Genomic DNA, 14,913 nt, shown 5'->3' with positions numbered 1-14,913 from the left:
TTTTTGCATTGAAGATGAACTCAAAAACAACTCCCAAACCTACTGCCAGTTTTTCGAAGACACTTTCTTCAAACAGTGATACAGGAAAAGACCATGATTTTTATGCAGGCCAATGCTCCATCACTTGCATCGAAGTTCTCCACTGCGTGGCCAGCCAGTAAAGGCCTTAAAGATGAAGGAATAATGACATGGCCCCTTCCTCATCTGACCTAAACCCTATCGAGAACTTGTGGGCACTTCTTAAACGCTAGATTTACGGGGGAGAAAAACAATACACCTCTCTGAAGAGTGTCTGGGAGGCTGTAGTCACTGCTCCACAAAAAGCTGATCGTCAACAGATCAAGAAACTGACAGACTCCATGAATGGAAAGGCTTATGACTGTTATTAGAAAGAAGGGTGGCTATATTGGTCATTGATTGATTTATTTTTTTAAATGTCAGAGATGTTTATTTGTAAATTTTGAGGTGTTTGTTTATTATTCTCACTATAACAGATGAAAATGAACAAGTGAGATGGGAAAATTTTCATTTTTCCTTTAGTTGCATAATAAATCTGCACACTAATAGTTGCCTAATAATTGTGCGCACATATGTATTCCCCTGATAATGTTCACACTCACATTTCCGTTGTGAAACATTCAGGTTTCAGGTTTATTAACATTTTGGATTGACTGATAGCACTGTGTTTGTTCCATATTAAAATTAATCCTCAAAAATACAACTTGCCTAATAATTCTGCACTCCCTGTATATTCACTGAAAGTGTAAGTGGCCTCATTCAGTGACTGTGAGGATATCAGCACATCCTAATTCGTACAGGAGAAGCATTTGTGCAGTTCCTCTACACTGTCCTTGCACCAGTTTTGTGTTATTCGTATGGCTGGTTTTTCTTGTTTCAGTTTCTGTTTGTACTTCGCAAGTAGATGAATAACGATGTGGTCTGACAAAGCCAGGGCTGCTCTGTGATGCGATATGTAGGCACCAGGGACGATTCCATAGCACTTGTCCAGAGTTTTGTCCCCTCTAGTATTAATATTCACATACTGACAGTAATTTGGTAATACTGACTCCAGATTGCATAAATTAAAATCACCCATCACAAGTTCGAAAGAATCAGGTGATTTAGTTTCTGAGCAGTTTCAAGAATCATTTCAGCTGCAGCTCCCACATCAGCATGTGGTGGTATGTAAACAGCTGTCATAAATAATTGATTAAACTGCCGCGGTAGATAGTATGGGCGAAGTCCGACAGTGAGTAGTTCAGTATTCGGCGTGCAGATGCGCTCTTTTATACAGTGATATACCTACACCACCTTTTGTTAATGTAAAGGCAGACCCCACCACCCATGTGCTTACCAGAAGCTGTCTTGCAGTACACAAACAAATCCATCTACTTCAACTGCTGTATCCGAATCTATATTCTTAAACTAGGTCTCCGTAAAGCACATCAGACAGCTTTCACGGTACTCATAAAGGTATCACACAGATGCTCTCAGCTCGTCCAGTTTAATTTGCAAGGACTGTGTCTTGCTCATGATGATACTTGGCAAAGGTGTTTTAAAACTTCTCCGTCTCAGACATACTCGTGGTCCACCTCTTTTTCCTCTGTTCCTGGATTTCAAAGATTTTAATTCGTCAGGTTTATTAGTAGTACACAGAGAGTAACTGGTAGCTGGTCTTATTGATAGCAGTGCATCCTCGCTGTAAATGAACAGCGCCGGCCACACACCTGGGATTTCCTGCACAGATAGTGTGTTAGTGTCTGTTGGATTCCAAAAGCGATATGGATCAAAAGTAAGAAACTTTCAAAAATGTTCTAAAGCATTTTATAGAAATAACTACCTGCAAACTAGTAGAAAAAAAAGAAACAATTTTACATAATTAAGAACAAAAGGCAGGTACAAAACGCAGAGAGATGCACTGAGAGGTCTGCTATTATTATAACCATACTGTAGAGTTCACAGGGGAAAATTAGCATTTAAATAGGAGTTTAGCAAAAAGTGTAGAGAAAAGCAAATGTAGACAAATGTGTTGGCCCCAATAGGCAGACAGTTACCTCACATATCACAAGAACTAATGATATCATGTTGTCCAGAGATGTAGAGAAGCTGCACAGGCTGATTTCACAATGAAACAGAAGGACTGTGAATGAAGACCAGGGGCAGGGCCAGCAAGAGGCCAAGTTCTTGAGAACACTGTAGGCCAAATTGGAGACCTCTGTAGGAAAGGGAGCTGTTAGAACCATTCTTCTTTTGAACCATCAGCCAAACTAATTGATGGAAATAAATAGTTTTGAATACAGCATTAATCTGGATACAATTCAACATTTTTATGTTGTTCACTGTTGTTCTGAGTTGGTCACCATTGGCTCATGTTCTATTTGATACCTTGTACTGTCCAGACTCACAAAAATGTTAGATTAACACGTTTCTCAGTCATCACTACACACTACATGAGGTAAGTAACATATATAAAAATATTTTTGGGTGGAGTAGTTCTTAAATTCAAATGAACACATGTAAAGGAATTTTTGAGCATTTCAATTTTAGTATATTGTGTGATTTAATGTTCTTCATCATAGCTAATTTTTACTTTTCTGAATTTATCCATTTGTTTGTTCATTTAAACTTTGCTCTGCTTTTTAATTTTCAGAGTACAGTTTCAAGTTAACAAGAGTAATTAATAATGCTCAGTATAACTGCTTTAAATAATGCAACTGCATTTATAAAGAGGACACACAGAATTAATGGCTTGAATTGTTCAGTTTAACAATGACCTTTATACAATTTATGTTGAAAAACTTAACTGTAAAAACCTTCTGAATAAAAGACTACATCTGTAAATATATTTTACACAGAAAAAAATGGTTTATTATTTTCATAAAGTAAAACTTATTCTATGCTATATAAATTGCTGAGTTCCCAATAAAGTTTCTTAAATCAGCTATACAACACGAGAAATATCAATTGTGCCCTAAACAAAAATGATTAAAAAAACAAATCTTAAAGACACACTATCCTTATTTTGGAGGTCTAACACGGTGACGGTGCTTACCAACAAACTCTTCTGTGAAAATGCCCACATATATTGTACTTTAGAAATCTGGCACACAATTTGTAAGCTGAGTACAGCTAACCATGGTAAACCAGGCAGAAGCAGAAAGTATATTATGAAAAATAAGAAATTATACTTGTAGAATTCTACATAGACAGATAATAAGCCTGTGTAAAAGAACCTTGCCTCTATTATTGCACTTTTTGATACTGAAGGTTTTTAGGACAATAACCAAAATCTAATATTAGAGAAAGGGCACCTGAATTAAATAACACCATTTTTAAATTTTGTTATCATTAGATTCAAGTACCAGACCAAATACTTAACAATAAGATAATGACATAATCAAAGTAATTCCTGAAAAGATATGAAAAAGCTGTTTATATCTATCAGTGTAGAAAGGGCTACAAAGCCATTTCAAAAGCCCTAGGCCTCCACCAAGCTACAGTTCAAGCTATAATCCTTAAACAGAAAACACTTGGAATAGGAGTACATTTTCCCATATGTGGCTGGCCTGCCAAAAACTTAGCATAAACTGTATAGCAATGCACAAGGGATTCTAAAAAACCTCAAGAATTGCAGACTTCTCTTGCCTCAACAAAGGTCAATAACAAGATTAGGAAAAACTAGGTAAAAACAGGCTTCACTGAAGAGTAGCAAAGCAAAAAGTGTTGGGTAATAAGAGGTGAATGCTTGTGTCTCATTTGCCAGGAAGAACCTAGATGATCCCCAGTGCTTTCAAGAGAATGTTCAATGGACCAATTAGTAAAAAATGGAACATTTTGGACAACATACATCCCATTATGTCTGCCGTAAGGCAAACACAGCATTTCACAGTAAAAACAGCCTATCACCAGTCAAAGACACTGATGGTAGTGTGATGTGTCAGAATGAACTGTTGCCTCAGAGTATGAATGACTTGCCATAACTGAAAGACCCATGATTTCTTCCTCAGTATCAATAAAAAAAAGTTGTAAAGAGAATGTCATTCGCATAGTTGGGCCATGCAGCAAATGATCTGAAACACAATAGCAATTCTGAATCCAAATATTTGAAAATAAGCAAAATCAAACTCTTGCACTGGCCTAATCAAAGTACAGATCTAATCCAAAGGTAGATGACCTAAAATCTATTTAAAAGATAAAATAAAGTTTGTAGTGTGAGTAAAGATTCCGTTGATTTTCATAAATATTTGCTTGCTGGACTCCTGTCTTGTTTATCTTTGACTATTATAACTTATGGGATTTTATACATGACATATTCAAATTTGCCATTAGTTTTTGCTTATTAGTTAGGACACAACTTGTATTGTAAAATGGTGTGGTCTGTGTTAACAGTGTGTGACATTAGAGGAGTCTAACTTTTCTTTGTAAGTACAATCCTTTGACTCTATCAATTTGCACATTGGGCTTTGGCATATCTTAATTGTGATTTTGCCATTTTAGTTTTATTTCATATTTAACAATGTCTCTTCTATTGGTTCTTTGGACTCACGTTTTTATTTTTGTACTCTTTACATTACAGATTTCTCTACAGTGAATTGAAAGACTAATATTGAATTATAGGAAGTGTTTAGTTGAAGTCATTGTAGCTGAAAGGTCACACAACCAGTTAGGTGTAAAGGAGTTATTTACTTCCACACAGTACCAGTTGGTGTTGATTATGTTTGATTATGTAAATTAAACAAAGTGTTATTTTTTCATCAGGTGACCTTTATCTCACATTAGATTTTGGTTGAGGACCAGAAAACATGTAGTGTTAAACATTCACCATAACAGAAAAAGTCTGGAGAGAGGAAAATACTTTTTCACAGAACTATACAGATTCATACACAGATAACGAAGTACCAGTAGTAGTTATACATACACATAATCACTCACTCACTCTCACCTGACCATTTTAAAGTGACATATCATTCCAGCTGGAAGTCATTGGTCTGGGAAAATAACATGAATTCCTCAAAAGATATATAGGACAAAAAGGTGAGAATAACAATGTTTTACATTCCAGTCAATAATTAAAGACTAAGGATTGTGGCATGGCATCCTCTTCTACTAATTATTTTTAACTTGGAATATTATTAAATTCACATCTAAGAAAAAAAAGAAGCAGAGACAATGTATAGATAACAGCCTTAAAATTGAGTACCATCGTTTTGCAGTACAATGTTTAGTATTTAAATTATCTAAGCTGCATTTCCATAGACCTGTCAACAGATGGCACCTACAATGAAGATATTCATGCTTCTTGAAATAAAAAACAAACTTTGTAAAGTGTTTCTTGTTTTACTCCCACCAGTACACTTAATTATACATTATCTATCAATTTTGACCACCATACTTTGTTAATAATAAACATATAAACTTTTAAAATTTTGTTTTTGTGTACTTTATACATATAAAATTCTATATACATTCTATATTCTACATAAATGTTAGCAGTTTAATATATCTGGGTTTGCAATTCACTCTTTCTAAAGAAAATTATCTTTATCTTATATTTTGAACTTATGAACTATCCTGTGGGCAGCACCTTGATGCCATAATGGCTTTTCAGCAAAAGCAAACACACGGACAAGGTTAACGGCTGAAAATGAAGAGTTCGGCTATAGAAACTGTGCACAGCTAACAAGAAATACATCAAGTTTACTTCCTGTTGAAATCAGAAGATATACAGTATCACTATCAGAGCAATACTGGCAGAAACCATCATTCCCTCAGTTTGTTTTGGAAAAGTCTTCATAACTAATCTTCATGAAAGAGTTTTGACCAAAAATCCATTCCTCCAAGGTGAAAAAAAGCAAATGACTCACCAATACATGGAAACACAAGGACTGGGGTGCAGAAAAGTAGGAGCAGCTGCTCTGGACTATAATTATTGGCTCTAACAGAAGGCAGTTTGTCTGCCGAAGGCTAGAGAATGGTACATGGATGAATATCTACAAGCAACAGTGAAGCACAATGGAGGCTTCCTGAGAGTATAGAGCTGCATTTCTGCAAATTGAGTTAGTGACTTCATCAAAATTGATAACACCTCACTTCTGAGAAGCGGAGGCATAGAAGATTTTGTATCAATCATGCAATAAAATCAGGGATCTGTTCTATCCAACCTCCATTCTTAAGCATGACAATGACCTCAAACACACATTCAACATCACAGCCAAGTATCTAAAATGTTACCATGATTATTCTCTATCACTCCATCATTATATACATTTCTGACTGTGATTACCACATCTCTATTAGACCATCAAGGTCAGAAAAGAGTCCAAGACCAGTTTTTCGCCATAGTCTCTCAAGGCATCAGCCAGATGCTTTCATAGATTACAGTGTAAGAAGTATACCTTAGATTTGGACACCTATATTCTTTTCTGTGTTTTAAGAGATCTATTTTATCTAAAGCTGAGTGTAGGGTTAACTTAAATTACTCAAACAGATTTTCTTATATGAATGACAGAAATAGAAATAGAGAGCACGGCTAGAGGGACAGATATTTTAAAAGATTTACAGGAAATTAAATTAAGATGATGAAAAATACAAATCAGCCCTGTTTTGCCAACAGATAAAAAGACAAGATTCATATATCTAGTCTAATTTGAATAATTTGTAAATAAATTACTAAACACATACTCAACTTTTCAACTGTAAGGGATCAGAGAATTAAGGTATCAGGTATCACTTTTTCATGAGGTTAGAATAATCCGGAAACAATCTAATCAAACAATACTGCTAAAACACTAACTCCACTTACACCTTAACACCAGCAAGACCAAGGAGCTGGTGGTGGATTTTAGGAGGCCTAGACCCCTCATGGACCCTGTGATCATCAGAGGTGACTGTGTGCAGAGGGTGCAGACCTTTAAATATCTGGGAGTGCAGCTGGATGACAAATTGGACTGGACTGCCAATACTGATGCTCTATGTAAGAAAGGTCAAAGCAGACTATACCTTCTGAGAAGGTTGGCATCCTTCAACATCTGCAGTAAGATGCTGCAGATGTTCTACCAGATGGTTGTGGCGAGTGCCCTCTTCTACGCGGTGGTGTGCTGGGGTGGCAGCATAAAGATGAAAGACGCCTCACGCCTGGACAAACTTGTTAAGAAGGCAGGCTCCATTGTAGGATTAAAGTTGGACAGTTTAACATCTGTGGCAGAGCGACGGGCACTAAGCAAACTCCTGTCAATCATGAATAATCCACTGCATCCACTTAACAGTGTCATCTCCAGGCAGATCAGTAGCTTCAGTGACAGACTTTTGTCACTGTCCTGCTCCACTGACAAACTGAGGAGATTGTTCCTCCCCCACACTATGCGACTCTTCAATTCCACACGGGGGAGTAAATGCGAACATTAATTTTATTTTAATTTTTTTCATTTTTATTACAATTTAATTTAATATTGTTTCTTTGTATCAGTATACTGCTGCTGGATTATGTGAATTTCCCCTTGGGATTAATAAAGTATCTATCTATCTATAGAGAATATATCTCTTAGATGTACAATGCATCTAATTTAATGAAAAAATGTCCATCTGTAAACTGAAATGAACTTATTGTATGCTTTCATCTTGGACAGATAGTAATGAAGCTGAACTGAAAACCACACTGACATATCAAAGTCAAACCTTAAAACTCACTCAATATGCAACCCAGCACAAGTCAGTTAAACCGACTATACTGTATTCCATAAAATACTGAGAATATTTGCTGTAAAGGCTAGTATATAAAATAAGTCTCATTTTTGTATATATGGAGTAGATTATAGATTTAGGACGAAAAAGGTAATTTTCTGTTATAATTATTTAGAAGAAATAAAAAATATCAACTAAAACTCCCAATGTATATAAAAAATGTGATATTGATTTAGTAGATAAGTGCCTGAAGTTACATTAAATTCAAAATTATATAAATATTATATTCTAACTCTAAAAAAGTGTAAATAATTCCAACAGTAGCATAGCTGAATAAATTGAAATAAACAAAAGAAATAAAAAAAATACTTACTTCAAAAAGAAAAAGGATGGAGTCCAGCTCCTCCCTTTGAGATTTATTCCCTAAAATGAAAACAGGTTGTATAATAATGTTAATGTTAATAGTTTTCTTCTGAAACAATGATGACATGCCAATACTAAATATATAAAACATAAACTTTTGTTAAAAAAAAAACATAAAACACACAAAAGGAGGTATGTCTAAGTACAAAGACAAAACAAAACAAAAGCTTGTTAACAATAGCAAAACATCTGATGTGAAACATAAGAAACAAAAAGATTAAAATTACACTTTTATCAGCCTCATCCTGTAACATATAATACTTGCATAATAATCACTGCTATCAGTGATTATATTTAGTTAATATTGCCAAATTATCTTAGGTTTAATAAAAATTGTTACATTATACATCATTTTACATTTAAATGGTATGGATATTAATGAGTAATAGCTTATACTAAGATACAACCAATTATTTATTTTTTATTTCCAGATCCACTTCCTCAGGTAAGAGTTGGAAGTGTTCAAGCTCATCTTGGCAGCGAAGATGTACAGTAGCTGTCAACCCTACGTTACCCACCAGTTCAGTGCAGAGCATAAACAATAGATCAGAGACTTTCATCTCATGGCACACATATACTAATTACCAAAATTCCGAGACACACCAAAAAATATATTTTTTGCAGATCTGACAAAAAATAGGTATCATTTTGATTGATTTACAAAAAAAACTAATAATAGTGATTACCTACAGTTTTTGCTGCAAAATGGCTTCTTTTTGAAACTATTTATTTATAATACTTTGTAATAAAAAAATAACACTCAAAATTACTCAAGGTGCTTTTACTTGTATTATAAGCAGGTGGCACAGTGGTAGCGCAGCTGCATAACAGTAAGGTGATCACGGGTTCACGTCCTGCGTCTTCCCTGCATGCTTTTTGCAAAGCACTTTGAATAGTGAGAATTATTATTAATATATTTGTATATGTGTGAACAAATTAAGCCACAGTGTAGTGGGAAATAAATAGGGATACTAGATGTGCTCAACAATAAGATGCATTCATTGCCACACATCCCAGTGCACATGCAACATAAAGATAATATGTACAATATTGAAGTAAATGTTAATATAAATTGATTATACAAAATATTTTTTTGTATACAAATTTTTAACAAGTTGAGACTTGTAAACTGGTTACAAATGCATGAAATTATACATTTATTGCATTATATTTCTCACTAGCAAAATACCTGTGCTTCACAGCGGAGAAGTAGTTTTTTTACAAAGTTATGAAAAAGAAAAGGAAACATTTTAAAAATAACATAACCTGATTGGGAATGTAATTGTTCTGTCACTGTTATGAGTGTTGCTGTCATCAAGGATTTCATTATCATTATTTCTTTCAATCAGGTTCGTATTTGAAGGACGTGTTGTTTTGAAGTTACATTCCGTGTTTGTCAACCGTTGTAAAGATAACAGGTTTCATTCATCGAAGTGTTCACTACCCAAATCGCTACTCGTGAATGCAAGATGTTTAACAGGCATTCCCGGCAACGTGTCTATGAACTGTGGAATCTCTTGCGAATATTTAGCAACAGCGTCTTGTAACGGTTGTCACAAAATTTTTTATTGTGCCTTTAACTGTTTCTGCCGCGTGCTTCCTTTTAGAGATTATGTCCCAGTAATTAACCGACTGTGGGATATCTGTTTAAGAAGAACTGGGGGCAAACTACGCCTGTGGGTCCTTGCTAAACGTACCATGGTGTGACGTAAGGGGAACTGACTGTAAAAAGGCAAGGAGGCGCGTATTTTGAACGAAAAGGGAGAAGACAGCGAAGGAGCGGAAAAGTGAGAAGGAAAACTTTAAATAAAGAGCTAGGAAGGTGAATGGAAAGAAGCAGCCAGCGGTAAAGCAAGGAAGACTCCGTAATAAGGACGGTTGGGTGCATGTAGAAGGTGTAACAATAAGATTGTTAAGCCTTATGATAATGTTCCTGCACAGAGGGTTTAGAGAGACGCACTGGGAGAAGTATAGAATAGGGAAGCCCGTGTGACTGTTTTGCTGTTCTCCTTCGACAGTTCTGTGGCTCTGCATATTTGTATGCACCTCTCTAAAGTCAGTTTGTCTTCTCTCCATAATCTTTGTTGCAAACTTGCATCACTGGTTTCGCACACAATTCGGTCACGTATAAGGGAACTTTTAATCTCCCCGAAATTGCATGTGCCTGCTAACACTCTCAGATCTGTGACGTAGTTGTCTATATTTTCTCCCTTTGCCTGATTTCTTGAAAAAAATCTGAACCTCTCTACAGTTTCGTTTATTTTCGGGTTGTAATGTTCATCAAATTTACGTATCATCAAGCTCATGGTTAACTCATCAGGTCTTACATCACCAGTCAGCGCCTGACACAATTCTCTGCCGCACTCTCCAATAAGATAACGGAATAATCTGACCTTAGTGTTTTCCTCTGCCTCTGGTATTGCAAGTTCTGTGTATAATCTGAACTCGTCCTTCCACGTTCTCCATGACTTCGCCAGGTCTTTAGCACTGAGGCTTTATACCCTGCGTCTTCTCATTAAACTTGTATCTCGTGAATATCTTGTGCGATCTTGCGATGTCCACGGCTTTATTTAATTTTAGCTCAGACCTGGCACTTAAAAGTTTCTCTCGCACACTTTCGCTGAGTTTGTGCCAAACACTGTTCTATCCCTGACCATCTCATCTTCGTTTGCATAAGCACAGCCCTTTACCAGCAATTTTAACTCCATTAGAAAGTGATCAAAAGTCTTGTTTACACCCTGCGTCCTCTCAGTAAACTTGTATCTCGCAAATATCGTATTCGTCTTAGGCATGACAAACGCCAGCAGCAGCATTTCTATGAACTTAATTTAAACTTACGCTTTACACCTTGCTTTCCTATTTGTTTGCATAAGCACAGTCCTTCACCAGCAATTTTAACTCCATCACAGCAATTTTAACTTCCTTACAAAGTGATCAAAAGTCTTGTTTACACCCTGCGTCTTCTCATTAAACTTGTATCTCGCAAATATCGTATTCATCGTAGGCATGACAAACGCCAGCGACAGCGTGTCTATGAACTTAATTTAAATTTTACACCGTGCTTTGTTTCCGCAGTAGCTGCACCTGAGGGGACTGGGCAGTCTAATGGTCTGGAATCCCTACAGATTTTATTTTTTTCTCCAGCCGTCTGGAGTTATTTTTTTGTTTTTTCTGTCCACCCTGGCCATTGGACCTTACTCTTATTCCATGTTAATTAATGTTGACTTATTTTATTTTCTTACTGTGTCTTTTATTTTTCTATTCTTCATTATGTAAAGCACTTTGAGCTACTTTTTGTATGAAAATGTGCTATATAAATAAACATTGTTATTGTTATGAATATGCTTGTATGTGTCACTCACTTCATATTCTTTTGCTGCATTCTCAATTGTGTAATGCGTTTTTTGAACAGGTTTCATTCATCAAAGTGATCACTACCCAAATCAGTACTCGTGAATCTAAGATGTTTAATAGGTGTTCCCGGTATTAAGTTGTGTGTTTGCCTGCGAATATTTAGCGGCAGCGTGTCTATGAACGTAATTTAAACTTAAGCTTTTCACCTTGCTTTCCTATTGATATGTGTACAAAGGCTTATTCAGCGTCAAGAGGGTTTCCGCAGTAACTGCACTTATGAATATGCTAAGCACAGTCCTTCACCCACGAATACTTACCTTATATGGGCAGGCACTCAATTACGTAGGAGGCGTGATGACACGGGACACAACTCCGCCTCACACGGCGAACGAGCATCAGGCTATAGCCGTATATATATGGACAAAAGTAGGTTCCAGTTATGACCGTTACATGTAGAATTTCAAAATGAAACCTGCCTAACTTTTGTAAGTAAGCTGTAAGGAATAAGCCTGCCAAATTTCACCCTTCCACCTACACGGGAAGTTGAATAGTTAGCGATGAGTCAGTCAGTGAGTAAGTCAGTCAGTCAGTCAGTGAGGACTTTGCCTTTTATTAGTATAGATATACAGTAGTATATTATTAAAATGATATATAAATCATATAAAATGAAATAAACTTTGTGTCGTAGACTTCTTTTGTGTTTTATTTTAAGAAATATTTAATTAATTTGTTTTATAAAGTCTTGCAGCACACCTGTAGACCTTTCGCGATGCAGCAGTTGAAAAATCACTGCAGTAGATGCATGGCCAGACATATCTATGTCAGTGCAGACAGGTTCTGTTAATTAACCACAGAGCACAAATCCTAACTGACAAGCAAAAAAATAAAAATTGTGCTCATCCAAAAACAAAAAACCTGACCTGTATTATAACAAAGCATTACTGTTTTATTTCTTAATAAGTAATTCTATTAAAATATTTAGTTTACCTTAATTTTATTTAAATGTACATACAGGATCTGGTCTTGACCCTGAACATAATTAAGCTGGTTTAATGATGAAAGGAAGGAAGGATGGATGGATAGATTTTGATTAAATACAAAACCATATTATTTAAACATTTTTGGTAAGTTTCATGAACCTGTTTTTTAAAATGATCTAAGAAAAACTAATACTAATGTGTAATTTTTAGTGTCAGAATAATCTATAAAAATTAAATAAACTAAGAATTTGTAGGCTAATGAAGAAAATTAAAGAATTTTTACAAAAGCAGGCATCCTTTAAAATTCCACTTCTTCATTCATTTTCTGAGTCTGCCCAATCAAACCTACACACTGCAGCACTTGCCACAATGCCAATTCAAGCACCGACAGCCACCTTCAGTATGCACCAATGCCTTGGTACAATAAGCAATATATTTTCATTCTCAGTAGTGTCACAAACACAGATATTATAGTACTAATTTGCTACCAAAGTTCTAAACCGATACCAGCTTTTTTACAGTATCATGAGAAAATGAGTAAAACATGAGTTAAACTACATATAAAAAGATTCTTACAGTGTTGATGATACAGAACCACATCAACACATGTAGAAAAGAAAAACAGCAGAGGTCATATCTAGAAATACTTTATTGTTTGCACAAGAAAATTTAAGCACACAAGTGCAGGAATTACAAAAAACAAAAAACAAACAAACAACATGCAGGCCCATGTTATTGCCACTTTTGTCCCATTATGGAATTAATTTAGAAACAGATTTATGCGTACCTGGAGAGTGAAATAACATTACTGATCAAATTAAATGTAATCATTTAACTTGCATTGTCATGCAGTTAAAAGAGGAGATGAAAAGATAATGAAATTCATTGCTTTTAAATATTGTTCTACATAGCCCCAATAAATGAAAAGAGGCCTCGCATTCACTCCCTGATTGTAGGGAGCACTTCTACAGTGTTCCATCAGTCCAGGCATCTGTCTATTTTCTAAAAGGTGTATTCAGTTCACAGTCATGATGGGGAGAGACTTACATGCATCCACAGTTATGCAAATAGGTTTGTGGGATGTGACGGGACTGCCAGAGCAAATAACAGTATACAGTAGACTGTTTGGCTTGTCTACATGACTTGTTCAATTTACAGTATCAAAATTAAGTGTACTTATTTTTTCAATGCTTCTAAGGACTAAGCACATTTTACTATTAATAATAATACTATATGTACTGTGCTAACGGAGAGGTGTCAACGCTGAAACACGCGGTTAAGAAAGAACACAAATGTACTAAGAAAGTGTATGTTACTTTAAGTAATGCTGCAGTTTGATTATTATGGAATGTTGTTATGGTGGAAGAGCAAAAAAAAATATAAAGATGTTGATATGGTTTAAGAAGTCACGTGTGTGAGACTGGTTCAATTTAGAATACCTAATTCATGCATTTAAGTAATAACTAAACATTGGCGACAAAGACAGTAAAGCAGACAACGTCAAGCTTATATTGGTAAACTTTTAGTTAATTTCAACTATGGATAAAGTGGAGTATCCTGAAGTTTGATTATTACACAGATCCTGCAACACTGGGGCCGAGATGGACGAGGCGGCTAACTTCTTTTGAACTGTTAGTTGATGGTAAAGGACTCATTATTGCAGATAACAGAGAATGTGATCAAGCAAGGCAAACCTTGCTCCTGCATCACTCTGGACCAGATTTACAACATATTTTCTCAACACAGCCAAATACGGGAACCCCAGTGAACTATATTGCAGCAGTAAAATAATAACTACTTCATTCCGCAAGTCAATGCAGTACTTCCATGCCAGTCTTTTCACAAACTTTTACAGAAAACAGAAGAGACGGTGCAGCGGTTGGCGACTCAACTCAAACTGGCAGTTAGAGACAGTGATTTTGAGAGAGGCACAGAAAGCCAAATTAAAGATGCAATTGTAAGTAAATGCGCTTTTGTTTATGTGCTTCGCAAACTTCTTGAGGAAGGTCATGGGCTCACAATCACTTGCGCACTGGAGGAGGCATCCTTAAGAGAGAAGATTGAAGAATAAATGGCAGCAACAGCAGTAAGTGATGCAGTGAAAGCAGAAACACAAACTGTTGATCATGTTGCACATAGACATGATACAAATGAAAGGAAACAAAGAAACAAACACAATTTTGAGAAATATAAAACAGATAAGCTATTCTGCAGATGTGGAAATAGAGACCACTTTGGCAGAGACGCAAAATGTCAAGCTCAGACATCTCACAAGCGCAGTGGGAAACCATTTCTCAAAAAATGTGCAGGAAAAAGAGTTCCAAAAAGCTCTCTGTTATTAGTGTTAAGAGACAAAGTCTGCATTTCTGGTTAATGAAAATGACAGGTCAGAAATACTCAATGTTTGCCTTGGTGGTGCTAACCTAAAAATGCTTATTGAATATGGTGCAACCTGTAACATCATTGATAAGAAAAC

The 14,913-nt window shown here is 35.8% G+C and overlaps 1 protein-coding gene across 1 annotated transcript in view; it reads right to left on the bottom strand.

Annotated features, from left to right (window-relative positions):
- ralgapa2 (Ral GTPase activating protein catalytic subunit alpha 2) overlaps window positions 1–14,913 on the bottom strand; it is a 627,566-nt gene that overhangs the window by 518,637 nt on the left and 94,016 nt on the right. Inside the window, exon 3 of the mRNA XM_039749771.1 lies at window positions 8,054–8,103. Within this exon, the coding sequence (XP_039605705.1) occupies window positions 8,054–8,103 (50 nt within the window). The remainder of the gene's footprint in view (window positions 1–8,053; window positions 8,104–14,913) is intronic.

Source organism: Polypterus senegalus, chromosome 3 (genome assembly GCF_016835505.1).
Source record: "Polypterus senegalus isolate Bchr_013 chromosome 3, ASM1683550v1, whole genome shotgun sequence".
In the NCBI taxonomy this organism is placed as follows: Eukaryota; Metazoa; Chordata; class Cladistia; order Polypteriformes; family Polypteridae; genus Polypterus; species Polypterus senegalus.
Note: the sequence above shows the minus strand (reverse complement) of the source record. Positions and strands in the feature narration are given on the sequence as shown.